Below are 18150 nucleotides of genomic sequence, written 5' to 3'. Positions count from 1 at the left end.
TCTATTGCAATTTTCTTTACATTTCTTTCATTTAATAAAAGTTAACTTTTTAGCTAAAATATTTCTATATTATTTTTATAAACCCGAGGATGCAAACCCTCTTTCTGTAAATCATGTCAGTTTTATGTCACGCAATCTAATGTTTCTAATGAACCTTGAATTCCAAACCTTGTGAACCAGAATCACTGTCACGAAGCATGGTTTTCTTTGTTTTTGAATTTCGCCCAAAGCTACACGAGGGATATCTGAGCTAGCCGTCCCTAATTTTGCAATGTAAAACTAGAGGGAAGCCAGCTAGTCATCACCACCCACCGCCACCTCTTGGGCTACTCTTTTGCCAACGAATAGTGAGATTGACCATAATGTTATAACGCCCCCACAGCTGAAAGAGCAAGCATGTTTGGTGTGACTGGGATTCGAACTCGCGACGCAAAGCATATTTAGTGCATTATTTATGATCTTCAAGTTTTACGATTTTTAATGTTTATCGTTGATTTTTATATTTCTTTCAGATAAAATATCTTTCGATTGTTCTGAGTTTTTACCATTGGTCCTCCAAGATCAGGATTTTTTTAATGATATTGACTGGTCTAATGAAAAGTTGACCCCACAGTATGACCTAGTTGAACTTGAAGTTCCCGAGAATGTAAACTACGGTCCTGTTGGTGAGTTTATTTCTAATTGTGAGGAATTTTGTCTCATTAAATAGCAAAATAATAAAATACTCTTTGTTCCCATTCAACAAGTAATTGTTATAATTGTCATTCCGACCGTTTGTTATCCTAAATAATATGACTGAGTGCAAGATATTTTTTAACGATTAGTTAGTGTTGTCAAAGCAAAAAGGCATACAATTTTGCATAAAATACTTAATAGTTATGTATTTATTGATCTTTGGATTGTTTTATGTTTAATCATACATAAATAATCTGTAAGATATACACGGAGTAATGTTTACATGAATAAGTAGGTACAATCAATTATATTCTAGAATATAAATACATTATTGCATTTTGAATGTTGGTTTAAATACGAAGACGTTTCTTCCCCTGTAAACACTAGTGTCCTTGGAACGATAGCACTACTGATCGAAATGTTTGTTTGAATTTTCAAAGAAAGCTACACGAGGGCTATCTGCGCTAGCCGTCCCTAATTTAGCAGTTTCAGAATATTGGGATTTATCTTCACGTTTTAATGCCCTCACAGCAGAAAGAGCGAGCATGTTTGGTGTGACGGGATTCGAACCAGCGACCTTCGGATTACGAGTTGAATGTCTTATGCGTTCTAAAACGTACTCTTACTTATTTTAAATTATAATAAAAGAAGCTAATTCTTAAATCAACACTTTAGTCTTCTTTGATTAAATGAAACTGCAAAGGAAGTAATATTTATATTTTTTTCTAATACGTCTATGCGATATAACAGTTAAGTATCTTTTTTACTTTAAGATTCTCATGGATGTGGTGATATTAGCCCCCGAAGTGACCTGAGTAACTGTAATGAGGAATCTTTTGCTACAACCGTTTCCTTTGACAATGAAAATATCGTGGATGACCAAGGTAAATCTTTAAGTTATACCTTACTTACGTTTGTAACTATTCATGTCAAGGAACTTACAAACTATAATTTCCTTAACATACGTATTTCCAGTGTTGTTTTATGTTTCCTTAAAAGTGTAAAACTAATTCATGTTGGCTGGGATTCAAAATTGATGTTAATTTTATTTATATTTGTTTAAGAAAATAACGTTGGCATATTTATTCCAAAATTATATAAAGAAGTGACAGACACGCATGACAGTTTGATAATTAATAGAATTTCGTTTTAAAACTTTTCTTAGTATGATAGCGAATGTCAAACACTTCTCTTTAAGAGCTAGACAGGTTTTTTATTTTGTCAGGAGTGCTCTTATTAATTTATTGCAATAAGTGCTTCTTGACAAATTTGTAGAATATATTTTTATGTAGCCAAATCGCAATAAGATCATTAATGGTTACCGAGAGAACTTCGTCAGAATTGAAAAAAAAAAATATATATATATATCATTCCATATATAAGGTGTGTAAGTTAATGTAATTCTACTCTATTTTTCCTTAAAATATTACTGTCGAAGGTACCTGAGCTTAATGTTACGTTCTAAAAAAAGCCAATATTTCAGTAACGTTTAAGATTTTGTGATCACACATATCATCACGGAAAAACGTAACTTATGTTTTAAACTTAAAGTAAGTTCAGTCACCTTTCAACGTCTGCAGAGAAAAATATCTTAATTTTGAGAGCTTAAATCAGCCGTCTATCATCAGTAACTTGGTTTGAGCACCAAGCTGCACAATGATTGCTATCTGTGTTGTGCTCACGTTTTGAATCTAACCCCAAATTTTAGCACTGTAAACCGTCAAGTTTACCCTTGACCTATCGGGGACAATTAGAATTTTATATACTACGTAGTGGTTTCTATTAAAAGTTCAGCGCAAGTTTTCGTAAAGAAAAAAGCGGAAAAATTTCAAATTGCATTGTCCATAAGTCAGTAATGCTGTTTCCAGCTCAAACCATTAGAAACAAATATTTGTTTATATAATCCAAAATACTTCACTGAATGGTGTAGGAATAAGTCGCAAACTGGGTGGGCTTGGTTAATCATGCAGATGCTACAATGAAAGATTGAAAATGTAAGGAGTTGCTAAAAGAGCTCAATATGATGGGGGTTAGACATGTCCTCTATAAGGTTAATATAACTTAAAGTTGCAATAAAATCAAATATTTAAAAGTAAGAGTGCTACTGCACCCTTCGTTTTGATGTCTTTGTTTGGATATTCGTACTCTGGTATTGATAAGAGCACTCGACTGACAATCTCCTTGTCGCAGAAAAGAACCCTATTACTGAACACGCTCGATCTCTCAGCCGTGGCGACGTAACAATATGTTGGTCAATCCTACTTTTATTGGTAAAGTAAAGCCTATGAGTTGTTAATGAATAGTTTTGTTTTGGGTTTTTGTTGTTATTTTTTTTTAATTTTACGCAAAGCTATCTGCGCTGGCCATTCCTAATTTGGCAGTGAAAAGACTAGAGGGAAGGCAGGTGGTCATCACCACTCTTGGACTACTTTTATACCAACGAATAGTGGGGATTAACAGTAACGTTATAACGCCCTCACTGCTTAATGGGCGAGGATGTTTGGTAAGACATGGATTCGAACCCGCTCCCCTCAGATTGCGAAACTAGCGTCCTAACCACCTGGCCATGTCAGGACCGTCGATGAATGATGTCAACTAGATGTCTTCTTTCTAGCAATCATTTCAAAATTAGGAAAGGCAAGCGTAGATACTTTTCCAGTATCTTTACTCGATATTCAACAAAAGACAAATCGTGCTTGAATAATTCATTTAAAAGAAGAAGAAAAAAAAGAAATAAAAACAAGTACAACAAAGAATAGGTTTCGTAAATTTATATCTATGGTATCACATAATATAACAATAACGATAATAATATAATTTTAATAGTAGAACATTCATAAAATAAGAATTAATTGAGATTTCCCCTACTCTTCTTTGTGCTATACTCAAAGAATAATCGTTTATAATTTTTTCCCCTTTCTGCTATGCTTCAATAGGCTCTTTGTGTACATCCCAAGATATGAAATATATGCTGTAAAAACATGAAAAGCCTCATTAAATCGCTTGTTGTCCATAATAGGCATTTACTAAGATCAACGGATTTTTGTTTAACCTTACATATCGTGCAATTAAATCATATGATTGTATGTTGCATGTACATATCTCAATACCCACCACTACTTCTAAAATAAATATTAGATTCTTCACTTCGGTTTCTGGCAATCTTCTATTACATTGAGTCTACGTTTTATAATTCAACAACACAAAATCAAGGTTACTGTGGACAAAACTATATCAAACAGAACTTGAATTATTTACATCTACTAGTTAACTTTCGTTGTTGTTTAACTGCTTTTTTACCAATTATGTCACGCTTGAGGAATTACAATGAAGAGAGGTGATTACTAGGTTTCGAAAATAACAAAATATCATCGTTATTACATGACCATTATAGTCTAAAGGAGTAAGAAGTGGTGTCCTTCAAAAACTGTTCTTTCTTTCAGATGTATCTTCAAGAAACAAAAAGCAGGGCACCGGGCGACGAGGGAGACCACCTAAAAAAGATGCCAAATGTAGAAATCGCCAAGGTAATAGAAATGAAGGTTTAACGAGTTTAGATATAAGTTTAAAAATGAATTATTTTGTTGTTGTTATTATTATTGTATTATATTCTGATTGATATGAATAATAAATAATTCGATTCAATTTTTTTTTTAATTTCGCGCAAAACTATTAGAGGGCTATCTGCGCTAGCCGTCCCTAATTTAGTAGTATAAGACTAGAGGAAAGGCAGCTAATCATCACCACCCACCGCCAACTCTAAGGCTACTCTTTTACCAACGAATAGTGGGATTTTGTTATTCATATAGTAGGCCTTGCATAGCCAGATTATTAAGAGTGCTCGACTCGCACTCTGAGGGTTGCAGGTTCGAATCCCTGTAACACTAAACATGCTTGCCCTTTCAGTCGTTGGGGCGTAATAAAGTACGATCAATTCCACTATTCATTGACAAAAGAGAAGTCCAAAAGTTGGGTCCCCTAATGGCTCAGCGGTATGTCTACGGACTTATAACGCTAAAAACCGGTTTTCAATACCCGTGGTGGGCAGAGCACAGATAGCCCATTGTGTAGCTTTGTGCTTAATTCAAAACAACAACAATCAAGAGTTGGCGGTGAATGGTGATGACTAGCTGCTTTCCTTCTAGTCTTACACTGCTAAATTAAGAATGACTAGCGTGGATAGGCCACGTGTAGCTTTGCGCAAAATTCATAAACAAATAAACTACTCATATGGTATTTGAATTAAGCATTTCGCGAAAAAGTAATAACCCTTACTGTCTGTATTTCAAGACGGCTGGTACGGGTATTAAAAGTTCTATTAAATAAAGTAGAGAACAACGTTTCCTATTTCTTAGGTCATCTTCAGGTTAACAAAGAGAGTTTGCAATTGATCGTTTCCAGGCATATGTCTTAAGGGACGAGAGTGTAAACTGATACGAGATTGTAGGGGGCATTGCAGTATATATTAGGTTATTAATTAGTATAGGTATAAATATATTTCTTTTTAATGGTTTAATTTTATTTTGAGTTGCTGTATGAGTAAGGCTTCTTTGATTTTGCGTTTGCTTATGTTTGTTTTCCTATTTAGCATCTGGGAGTGTTCTGTGGTTATGTTGCGTTTATTTGATTTGCAGTGATCAAAACGTGTGAAGGTGTTTCTTGTGTTCAGTTGTTGCATTGTATTTGATAAGTTATGTTGGTGTTATGTTTGTCAGTGCAGTTTTTACGAAGTATGGACTTAAGTTCTCGACTCAGCAGATAGCCCGATGCTGCTTTACCGCAAAAAAAACAACAACACAAACATACACTTCAGTTTTGTATTTGGTTTTCGAATACATTTGGTATACAACAGTGTAATGTTTTGCAGCTTGTTGCGTCTTGGAATTTATTATTGTTTGCCTGTTGTTGATCTTGGTGTTTGAGTATAATTTTTCAAGGATTATTGGAGAAAATTTGTTGATGTTGATGAAGTATTGTTTTAATTTGTTGATTTTATCAGGTGAACATAGTTTTGTGGCTGTGTTTATTTGCTTTCTTAATATGTCGAGTTTCTGTTTTGTTTCATGTGCTGAGTCCCAAGGAATGTGTAATCCAGTGGGTGATTTTTCTGTGGATTTCCGTTTTGAATTGTCTATCGGTTCTTGTGACTTTGAGGTTGAGAAATGTTATTTAGTTTGTTTGTTTTTTTCGTGTTCACGGATGAACTTAATGTTGGGGTGTATCGAGTTAACGTTATTGAAAAACTAAGTGTGTATTCTGTAGATATGAATCCAGCAACTGTATCATCAACATATTTGTACCAGTATAATGGTGAGTGTAAGGCTGAATTGATCGCTTGAGATTCAACCTGTGTCATAAAAATGTCGGTTGGAACTGGTGACACGGAATTCCTCATACTTAGGCCATTTATGTGTAGGTAGTTTTGATTATTGAACATAAAGTTAGTTTTGGTGGTAGTACATTCTATAAGGGTTGCTAATTGGTTGCTGGGAATGGGTTGGGGTCTTGGATATAAAGTTCTAAACATACCTTGCAGGCTTTGCTAGTTTGGACTACTGTGAAGAGAGAGATTACATCAAAACTGGTCTTTAAGGCTTTATGGTTTGATATTTCGTCTTCATCCGCAAAAATAAAAACCAGTAATTATAGGAATACTTTGCAAAAATGTTTAGTAACATTTATGTACAGTTTGTGATGGAACGTTCGTATACCGTCCTAGGTAAAGGACTGGGAAAACTGTGGGAGTTCATCCGGGACCTTCTTCTGAACCCAAACTATAATCCGGCATACATTCGATGGGAACGGAGAGAGGAAGGAATATTTAAGTTTGTACAGTCCGAGAAGGTCGCTAAATTGTGGGGAGATCGAAAACAGAATACAAAAATGACGTACGAGAAATTAAGTAGAGCTATGAGGTAAGTCATTACAAAACGTTACGTTCTATTTAAAATAATGTGAATACATTGTTGAAGTAAATTTATCTGTAATCAGAAATTACATTGGTCGAGACGGTAAATATTAACATAAACATAATAATTCCCTAAGCGGGCAACGATCAGAAGCAATATTAATGAAAGGATTATATTTTTATCTTGTGGAAAAAAAAAAACCTTCTTTGATGTTGGCAAGTTATATTGATATAAATTTCCTCGAAATCCAAAGCCCAGACTTACATGAAGGCCACTCGAACAAAAACATAATATATTAACCAATGCTAGTTAACAACAACAACAAAAAATTAGCATAGCAAGATTTGTATGTGAGATTTATCAATCGTTGGAATTGTGCCAACAAATACTTACTGCACCCTATTATTGACGTTACATGACGTGATATATTTAATTCAGAAATATAATAAAACGTTTCCCTTAAACCTATACTCCTGTAACTCGATAGTCGCAAAAGTGTCTTGCAATATGTTGATAATTACTTTCAATCTCTAGTTAAGTTATTTATTAAATCGACTGACCAAAAGTTAACCCTTCAAGATAACGAAAACAACAATTTTCTCTTCATATTGAATTTAGTCATTAATAATTGCTTGTTACTCGCACTGGAAATATTTTAATAACGGCCCTGTTATGTGCTCTAGAAATATTTTGATAATAGACTTAATAAGTACTTATGTTCGCGTTTTGAATTTCGTGGAAAGCTACACGAAAGCTATCTGCGCTAACCGTCCATAATTTAGCAGTAAAAGACTAGAGGGAAGCCAGCTTGTCATCACCAACCACTGCCAACTTTTGGGCTACTCTTTTACCAACGAAAAATGGCTGAAACATGGCTGAAAGGGCTAGCATGTTTGGTGGGACGGGAGATCTTAATAACAGCTCTAAAATTATCTTGATGATAACTTTATTAAGTAGAAATATTTCTGATTTTCATGATGACATTATTAAGTCTACTAAAACATATACCCAAATTTTGGAAAAAAAAATAATGCTCGTGATAGCCTGTATTTAAATCTTACAAAATTTTGTCTTGAAATAACAATGATATAAGTTGGCTTTTGTCCCCAAGTAATTTTTTTTGTCTTCAGTTATTTACTAGGCGTAAGATTAAAAATTATAAAAGGTTCTCGTTTAATACCTTTTGGAAGAGGTTAAATACTACATGTTAGCAGTATAGAAAATTGTTAAGATTTCAAAACAAGTTTTCAGAAACCATTTAAGAAATCAATTAACAGGGGTGTTTTATATAGTTAAAAGTATTTATAAAATTAATTTACCTCATTAGAAAATAGCATGAAAGATTGAGTTTTAACTTAACTCAATTTAATTTTTTTTCTTAAATACTAATTTCTCGAATCTACTTTTTTTAGTTGCGGCATAGTGGCTTAGAGAGTGACTCTGAATTTATGAAGTACAAAATTTTGAGCTTATCGCTTCGTTATTCCTTGACCTATTTGAGGCATAATTACAGTTTTTGACTCACACGGTAAAACTCTATCTATAACAATTGGAATTTGAGGACAGGCTGGTAGAGATCCTGACGAGTAATGAAATGAATCGGGTATATGCGCGTCACACGGTGGGTATTGTTCGCACACAGAAATATAGATAATAATAATAAAAAAAAGGTTTCACAGATAAATATATTCTAATTGTGCCTGAAATTATTTAAAGTACTGCGGCTATTGAGGATTCACTCTTATTTTCTCAAAGAATGATCGAAGAGGTGTCGGTAAGTTTGGCCTGATCACATTAGATTCAATTATCAGTTATACATTTGTCAATAAATGTTAAAATTCAACATTAAAATCATGTGTTTTTTTGGATACCTAGTCCATTGTGTAACTTCATGCTTAAGAGCAAACAAACAAGTTCATGATAACGAGAAACCCACTTGAAGTGAAAATGTATTCTAAAAACGGCTGGTAGGGATATTAAAACTTTAATTAAATTAAAGTACATAACGACGTTTCGACCTCATAAGGTCATCTCAAGGATAACAATGAAAATTTGCAACATCTTTTTTCCTATTTATATATAAAAACATTTACATGATAGGAAAAAAAGAATATTATTTTCGAAATCTGTATAGCTGAATTATAGGAAATTCCGTGATTAAAACCAAAACAACTTTTGTGATTCACAGACCTGTGTTATCATTAAGGGAAGCAAATTATACGGTCACTTAACCCAATTATTAATTACTTGTATATTAGTAAATACTAATTTATAATAAATGTGTGACCTATATTGCTACTCTTAAACTACTGCCGTTTTCAGTGAAGTCATGGAAGAACCACAAGTGTTAGCAGGGTATATTCGAACAGAATAAACTCATTGGATGGTGTCAAAAAGGTTTTCCAGGATTCGATAACCTCTGTACTTGGGTAACTGAATGTATCAGTTAAGTGAGTGAAGATTATTTATTCTACTCTCTTCTCATATCGTTATTTATTCTACTCTCTTCTCATATCGATGGGTTTCACATTCCACTATTTTGTTATAATTTTCTGTTACTGTTTGATGTTCTTTTCTGACATGATGGGCATTTATGTGCGCATACGTTGGTATTACATAGTGTATTATTAGTGAGTGTATTATGTTCCTTGTTTGAGCCTAATGAACAATACACTGTAATGCCACCATGCGAAACTATTTGACACTTTACTTGAGGCCCGGCATGGCCACGTGGTTACGGCGCTCAACTCGTAATCTGAGAGTCGCGGGTTCGAATCCCTGTCACACCAAACATGCTCGCCTTCTCAGCCGTGGGTGTGTTAAAAAGTGACGGTGAATCACACTTTTCGTTGGTAAAAGAGTAGCCCACTGCTAAGTTAAAGACGCCTAGATTACATAGCCCTCGTGTAGCTTTGCGCGAAATTCAAACCAAACCACTTTACTTGAAGACTGCTCGTTTGTAGCATCTTTCACAATCATCAGGGACCTCAACTGTTTTGGAAAACTCTTTAGATTATGACAAGGGCTCGGCATGGCCTAGTGTGTCAAGGCGTTCGACTCGTGACTCGAGGGTCGCGGGTTCGAATCCCGGTCGCAGCAAACATGCTCGCCCTTTCAGCCGACGGAGCGTTATAATGTTACGGCCAATCCCACTATTTGTTGGTAAATGAGTGACCCAAGAGTTGGCGGTGGGTGGTGATGACTAGCTGCCTTCCCTCTAGTCTTACACTCCTAAATTAGGGAGGACTAGCGCAGATAGCCCTCGAGTAGCTTTGCGCGAAATTCAAAAAACAAAGAAAGAAACAGATTATGGCAAGTAACTCCTATCTGAAGATACCATGGAAACAGGGATCTCAGAGGAACAGTCCAAGCCGCACTTGTTTGTAGTGATCCTACTCCATACTGAAGTGAAAATTAATTGTATTTAAGAGTGCAGGTAAAACGAATACATACCACATTACATGACGGATCATCAGATGTCGGATTTGAATAAAAATGATGTGGTCTCGGTCCGTTGTGGATAAAATAACATACGTTTCAATTCCGTACAGTATAACCAAACCACTGATGAGGAATTGCCTCTGTTTTCGAGTTTTTCATCAGTACAGAAGTCTCAACCATTATTCTTATTGCCATAAGTAGTAGTAATAACAACAACAAAAATTCAACCACCATTCAACGTGTGCGTTTTTTAAAAGTGTTTATATCTATTTTACTGAAGTTCCTTCCTTTAAAATATAGTATGTTTTGATCATTTGTTTTTATTTTAAGGAATTGGCACATTGTAGGAAACCTAACAGCTGGATCAGATTTCAAAGATTTTTTTGGTTGTACACTTTTATAGTTATCGACCAATTTTATTGCATAATAACACGAACATTTTAAAACTAGTTCTTAGTGATTTTATTCGATAACGCCGTTTCCTCAACAGCCAAAGGTCCAGTTAAAACAAACTTGCATGTATTGATAAATTATTTGGATAAACTATAAGAGAGAATAAGTTGAATAAATTAAAACTTTCCCACCTTATTTTATGAGACGTTTCGAACAGACGCTTTTGTTTGTTAAGATTTAAGCACGAAGTTACACAATGGCCTATCTGTGCTCTGCCCACCACAAGTATCGGAAACCCGGTTTCTAGCAGCGTGAGTCCAGAAACATTCTGCTGTGCCACTTAGGGTGGAGTGGGTCCGAGCAGGCGCTTATTTCTTTGTTTGTTTTTGAATTTCGCGCAAAGCTACACGAGGGCTATCTGCGCTAGCTGTCCCTAAGTTTGCAGCGTAAGACCAGAGAGAAGGCAGCTAGTCATCACCTCCAACCGCCAATTCTTGGGCTACTCTTTTACCAAGGAATAGTGGGATTTATCTTCACATTTTAACGCCCACACGTCTGAAAGGGCGAGCATGTTTGGTGCGACGGGAATTCGAACCTGCGACCCTCAGATTACGAGTCGAACACCTTAACCCATCTGGCTATGACGGGCTCAGGAGCAGACGTCCTTCATTGAGAAGTAAAGACCGTGTTACAATGGCATTATGCTCAGAAGCGTGTGTGTATGTGTGTTTTCTTATAATAAAGCCACATCGGGCTATCTGTTGAATGCTCAGAAGCAATTAATGAAAGATAAAATTTTCCCAAAGTTTGAATTACACACGTTGAACATGTAAGTACAGGAACAAAAATACTGATAAAAACATTGTTTGACTTATTAACGTAAACATTACTAATATAGCAAGAATGTTGAAAAGAAGTCCATTAGAACAACTAGAACTGGATTTAGAAATGAAAACACGGGAAAATAATAAACGTATATTTGTAAAGTAATAAAATAAAAATCCAGGATAAGGAGAAGTCTATTTTCCTGGATAAGGTTGAAAGGAAAGTTATCTAAGAATAAGAGTTATAAGATAAACGCGTCAAAAGAAAAAGTTTAAGGGAATGAAAGTAAAGAATGCCCCCTCGTAGTGGCACAGCGGCATGTCTGCGGACTGAAACCGTTACAAATCGGGTTTCGATCCTCCTGATGGGCAGTGCTAAAATAGCCCATTGTGTAGCTTTGTGCTTAAATCCAAACAAAGAAATTAAAGAAAGAGTTGATGAAATTTTATAATTATTTAAAAGTAGGTTTTAATTTATGCCACAAGGGGCATTAGTGTTAAATTGGAAGATAAGACGGTGTCCAAGGTTTTCCCTTTTTAATTTGTTGAGTGGCGCGTTTCTTATAACTGAGATCACCACGTGAGAAGTACGATTGTAGTCGCGACATTTGAAGTTTCTTGGAAAAGGTGCTATCTCTTAAACATCTAAGATGTTCGCGTAAACGATCACCAAATCTGTGGACTGTTTCTCCAATATGTAGTAGTAACACCTACTACACTGGGTGCAGCACATGACACATCTTGACGTGGAGAGTGTAACTATTTACCGTTATTGTGGTGGTGATTGAAATATATAAACAGTTATAACAATTTTGTTTGGTACAATAAGTTTCCGTAACAGATATAACGTTTATAAGGAACTAGAGTAGGTATGGCAGTGGTGGGATCACTTATCAACAACTTAATTTTTTGTATGATATTGGCTACTAATTTGTTGAGGGAAGGTATGTTAAAAGCAAGGGGTTTCTATACTGTGGACTTTAGTCCTAAGTTGGATGTCATTCTATTCGGTGTGTGCATGGCCTGATAAGATCGGGCGGGTAGTTGAGTAGTTGGAAACATCGTGTCATTGCAGTTGATTTGGAGTGTAGGTCTTGGTCCTGAAAACACGAGCGTTTTGTGAACTGCTTTTTAGTAATTACAGCCTTTCTTTAATTGGGATCGGTAGAACGATAGCCTAGGCAGTGGGGGATTAAGGTTGTGTGGACCCAGGAGCTAATAATTGTGGTGGCCCTACATCCCATGCAATTTTACACAGAATGAGGCCAATGGGCCTCCATTAAGACCATGGACCCTGGGGCTGAGTCCCTTCTACCCCATACCTAAATACGCCACTGAGTTTAAGCAAGCGTGACTGTCAGTGTCTTTGTGGCGTGCTTTGGTTTAAAGAAAGTAGGCTGAAATGTGGACATTCATGTCCAAAAATGATGCACTTGTATCGGAAGTTTGTTAAGTGTTCTTGAGACCTGGATGGAGTTTTTGGACAATATTGATGACCTTCATTATTTGGACTTTTGTACACGTAACAAATAGTTGGATTTACCGTTACATTATAACGCCCCCACGGCTGAAAGAGTAAGCATGTTTGGTATGACGGAAATTCGAACTCGCGACCCTCAGATTACGAGTCGAGCGACCCTGACCACCTAACTGGCCATGCCGAGACATTTTATGTGTCTGATTGATGCGTGGATTTCTGTTGACAACCAAACAGATCTTGTACAGTAGATAACACAATAAATATTTCAGTGTGTGCCCCTAATAAAGTTTTATTTTCGGCTGTTATTTATCGAGACTGGCGTGAGCCGACAGATTAGAATTCTAGACTGTGAATCCAAAGACTCATTATTCGAGTCTTAACCGCGAAATCGTACTCAGTACTTTTAAGCACTGGGTGCGTTACAAGACTCACGATCAAAGTTCACTCTTTGATTAAAGTATTTCTGAAGCTGGCAGAGGTTGCTTTTGACTAGCTACCTTACTTATAGTTTATCAGCTACGGCATTGCGTGGTGGTTAGGCTGGGATAGGTTAATTAGTAATTTTAAAATTTCAGAAAAGTACTAAGATAGTATAAAATTAACACTAACCAAGCATAACGTTAACTACTAAACATATTAATTCACAATTTTCTAACACACCGCATTTGAATTTAAGCCTTGGATTCACTAAAAACCACCTTTATATATTCCATCTGCAAAATTGTTTTCTAAACTCTGTCATTACGTGTAACTCCATATCGCAGTCGAACTCACTTCTGTAAAAAACTTGTATACTTTCTTCCTGGGAACGAAAAAGAGAAACCTGAGTGCGTTATATTAAACACATTTTGTATATACAAACAAGCAAATCACCTAACATTGCTCAGCGTTTTATAGGTAGTGTGACGCCACTAAATGATCGCTTTTGAGAATATATAATTTACATAAAAAAGAGATATATATTGTAGTTAGTGGCACATGAAAACAAAGGAGTATAGATCAACTTTTGGAACCAGAATCATGTAGAAAGAGACCTGCCATAAGTCATACCCTGGTTGTCAAAAATTACGTACAATATATTTTAATTTGTAAGAATCCAAGAATATGAATGTCAGTGATAAACGCCTTCCGCTTCATCCAGGCAATAGTTGGTAACATAATTAAGAAGAAACTTTATCTGGTAAAGTAACATATCTCATGTATCCGCGAAGTATCCATACAATTATCTTATATCTCAAACAGCTGAAGAATAGAAGGGATACCATATTATTCCGTTCGAAAACGTACTCTTTAAGCTGCCAGAAACAGCGCATATATATTTCTGTGTAATCAGACTGTTTAAATAGTCGGTAGAAAATAAGCAAGCAGGAGTGATATTCTTTGGACATGAGACCCTCATGACGGGGTCTTTTGTAATGGAGACTAAGCTACTGTTAATATGCCTAATCGTCAAATAGAACATGACCAAGATAAGTAAACTAATCCTTTATTGTGAAATATTTTTTTGTCGAAGATGCTTAAAGTCTTAAAAGAGCAACGCCGTAATAAACTGGTTAAGAGCAAGACATTGAGAGTTTTCTTATTGTTCTGTTTGTGCACTACATCTGGTTTCTTTGTAATTTACCGAAAACTCAGTATTTAGTATTTATAATGCTGTGTAATACGTTACTTCACTTCGAAGAACGTATCAATTTATCATAGTTTATCGCACTTGACATAAAAAAATCATATCACGCTACGACAGAATAAATATGTGTTGGTAATTAAGAGCTGTATTCTGAATATATTAGGCTTATCTGGTTATACATCTACAACAACTATGTGAGTGTAAAAATACGACATCATTAAGTACGTACTGACATGGGATGAAAATGTTTAAATTATAAAAATAGGAGAATAACTTTAAAAAGGAACCAAACATTAGAAACGAAAATATTTTATCAATGTATTCATACACCGGTTTTTTTGTATAGTCTCGGTTACGGCTTCTTTTAACTTCACTATGCTTTAGTAATATTTTAAAATTGCCCCTCAGTTTCACCGTGCGGTAAATTTAGTCTTAACATCGCTAAAATTCGGGGCTCTATTTTCTACAGTGGATACAGCACATATATATATAGCTGTGTAGCTTTGCGCTAAAACAAAATGTTTAGTTTGTAGTTTGTTTTTCACTTCTCAGAATACAAAACTAAAGGATCATATATACATTTAGAGCAGGACCTCATTTTATATAAGAATTACATGGGAAATTTTCTCACCGTTAGAGGTTACTTCCTTCACTTTATAACAGCCTGGAATTACCCGTTGTGTTCTGTAAGAGTGAAAATAAAAGCGGACATTTCCTAAAATTGTTTGTTTGTTTTTGAGATTTCGCGCAAAGCTACACGTGGGCTATCTACGCTAGCCGTCTCTAATTTAGCAATGTAATACCAGAGGGAAGGCAGCTAGTCATCACCACCCTTGGGCCAAATTTTTACTAAGGAATAGTGGGATTGACTGCACTTTATAACGACCCCACGGCTGAAAGGGAGAGCATGTTTTGACATGACGAGGATTCGAACCCACGACCTTTAGATTACGAGTCGAGCACCTCCTAACCAGCTGGCCATGCCGGGCCTATTTCCTAAAGTAAGTCAGATGGGGATTCATAGAGTATCAACAGGGCTGTTTTTCGGATACCTGGAGAAGTTAAGCACGGCAGGTGTGGAATTGGATGAATACACAGGGGTACATCCTTTCTCCTTTCCGTTCCAACTAAATAATGTTAAGCGGAAAGTCAGCCATCAAGCATTTCACTTTTTTTCAGGATCATCAGTAACAATAGGGAGCAATATTTTCAATTACACTTTCTGTTCCAAAACTGAACTGTTTGTTTGTTTTGAATTTCGCACAAAGCTACTCGAGGGCTATCTGGGCTAGCTGTTCCTAATTTAGCAGTGTAAGACTAGAGGGAAGGCAGCTAGTCATCACCACCCACCGCTAACTCTTGGGATACTCTTTTACCAACGAATAGTGGGATTGACAGTCACATTATTACGCCCCCACGGCTGAAAGGGCGAGCATGTTTGGTGCGACCAGGATTCGAACCCGCGACGCTCAGATAATGAAACGCTCTAGTTGTTTCGTAAGCCCTAAACCACTTCCAACTTTTTTATTTAGTGTAATCTTCCAAATAAAAAAATGTGTATTTGCTGCCTTTTGTTTGCTAATATTAGCACCTATACTTCATAATTTATATGATGCAATAAATTCGCAAGAGGGATTCGAAGATCCCCCTCGAACAACCATATACTCCTGTTTTGGGGTTAAAGATGGTTTATTGTAAGTAATTATAAAAATATTAGAATTATAGTAATTCCAACGCAAACTTAAATCGTTAGGATAACATCAAAATTATCTTATGCAAAATAATTGAGGTGTATCATTTGCTAACATTTTTTCTAAACATATTATACTTGAATTATATAATTTTTTTTTTATTCATACGTATATAAACAGGAGGTGAACAAAGGAAAGTAGCTGCCACTTGAAAATGTTGTTAATTTGTTATCTCATGTATTAGTCAACAAAAATATGTAAATCTTTACGTTTTTAGAACATACTTGACGAAATCTGCTCAAATATAATCTCAAATTCTAACTTTAACACTGGTTTTCATAAATACCTGAACTTTTCATGACTTTAGTTACATTTTCTCATAAAATGTTGCGCACTGCTGTAGTTACTTACATCTTATTTCAGTTAGCTATTATACATGATCACTTTCTTCACATAATGGTATTTAAGTGTATTATTTGATAATATGTTTCTAAGCGCATTAGCCAACATAGTTGTATTATTGAACAGCATTATTTCTATTCGTATTAACTAGCTGGAAATTTATCTGTACTGGTTCAGATCTAATTATTTCATAACTTAGATGTGTTAATACAAGTTCGTTGCTTTCAATACAGGGAATATCTAAGTACATTTAAAAAGTTGGTTATTAAGTGCATTAGTCAGAATGACTAGGTTACATTGGTCATTGTGACCAACATTTGGTTCTCTGTACTACAATACATATTTCTCTGCTGAAGACCGCATAATATCAGAAAATTAAACACAATGATTGTTTCAGACATAAAATCACAAAAGTTTATCATTCTCACATCTTGTATGCTGGTGACATTCTACTCACTAGTAATGCTGTCAAAGTTTTATTTTCTAGTTATGCTAGCAATGTTTTACTTTCTTGTAATACCGGCTACATTCTACTCTCTAATATTTTTATCCCACATTTGGACTCTCAGGTTTCTGAATATGTGATGAGAATATTATTAAAGTTGAAAAAAAATGAAATTTTGTGAAAGAAAACTGTAAGCATTATACAGCAATAAGTAATATTTAGTATAATTTTATATTAATTTTAATTGTTGTAACTGCTACAGAAACTAATACAAGTATTTACAAAGACGACAGACAACTTAAAAGAAATGTTTTGGTTTGTTGTTGCTTTTGTTTTTTTGCCCACCGTATCGACGTATGCCTCTTTCGAGAGTCTTTGGTCTTTGGTGGTCGCGGTTTCCAAAACATTTTTCAAACTTAAAAACTAATAACAATAATTTTGTACTTGTCATTTCTTATATATACACTGATACTAATATCTGGAAAGTGATTACGATGCACGTTTAGAACGTCTTGAATAACCGCTGTTTTATAAAATAATAATACTTATCTTAAAATTCATTTTTCTGACACTTCACTTTAGTTTGTAAAAGGCCTTCATATGAAATATGTTGACCGAAAATGGTCAGATTGATTTAGTTGTTTCTATTGATTTAATTATGTAAGAAGAATTATTTTTCTCTTTTGTGTTGAGCTGTAAAGTAATTCATAATACTTGCCAGTTGGTTGGGCCCGGCATGGCCAGGTGGTTAAGGCACTCGACTCGTCATCTAAGAGTCGCGGGCTCGAATCCCTGTCACACCAAACATGCTCGCCCTTTGAGGCATGGGGATGTTATAATGTTACGGTCAATCCAACTATTCGTTAGTAAAAGAGTAGGCGGTGGGTGGTGATGACTAGCTGCCTTCCCTCTAGTCTTACACTGCTAAACTAGGGACGGCTAGCGCAGATAACCCTCGTGTAGCTTTGCGCGAAATTTAAAAGAAACAAATCATCTGAATTAAAAGTCGTCCCACCATTGGCAAAGCAGCACGCCTGCGGACTTACAACGCTAAAAACCAGGTTTCGATAAACATAGTGGGCAGAGCACAGACAGCCCATTGTGTAGCTTTGTGCTTAATCACAAACAACAAACTAAGTTTAAAATTCCTGGATATCGGCTGTTAGGAATCTTCATTTTAGCTTTGGGTTTGCGTTATCAACTGATATCATTACAAACATCGTTATATTATTTGTCCCCAGGCTTTCCAGTTAAGCCTGAAAC

General features: G+C 35.5%; 1 protein-coding gene across 1 annotated transcript in view; it reads left to right on the top strand.

Moving 5' to 3' along the window:
• LOC143222110 (ETS homologous factor-like) overlaps positions 1–18150 on the top strand; it is a 58974-nt gene that overhangs the window by 23756 nt on the left and 17068 nt on the right. Inside the window, exons 5-8 of the mRNA XM_076448069.1 lie at positions 513–665; positions 1449–1559; positions 4119–4202; positions 6395–6590. Of these exons, the coding sequence (XP_076304184.1) occupies positions 513–665; positions 1449–1559; positions 4119–4202; positions 6395–6590 (544 nt within the window). The remainder of the gene's footprint in view (positions 1–512; positions 666–1448; positions 1560–4118; positions 4203–6394; positions 6591–18150) is intronic.

This window comes from Tachypleus tridentatus, chromosome 8 (genome assembly GCF_004210375.1).
Source record: "Tachypleus tridentatus isolate NWPU-2018 chromosome 8, ASM421037v1, whole genome shotgun sequence".
Classification (NCBI taxonomy): Eukaryota; Metazoa; Arthropoda; class Merostomata; order Xiphosura; family Limulidae; genus Tachypleus; species Tachypleus tridentatus.
The sequence above is the reverse complement of the archived record's forward strand: the minus strand, read 5'-3'. Positions and strand labels throughout refer to the sequence as shown.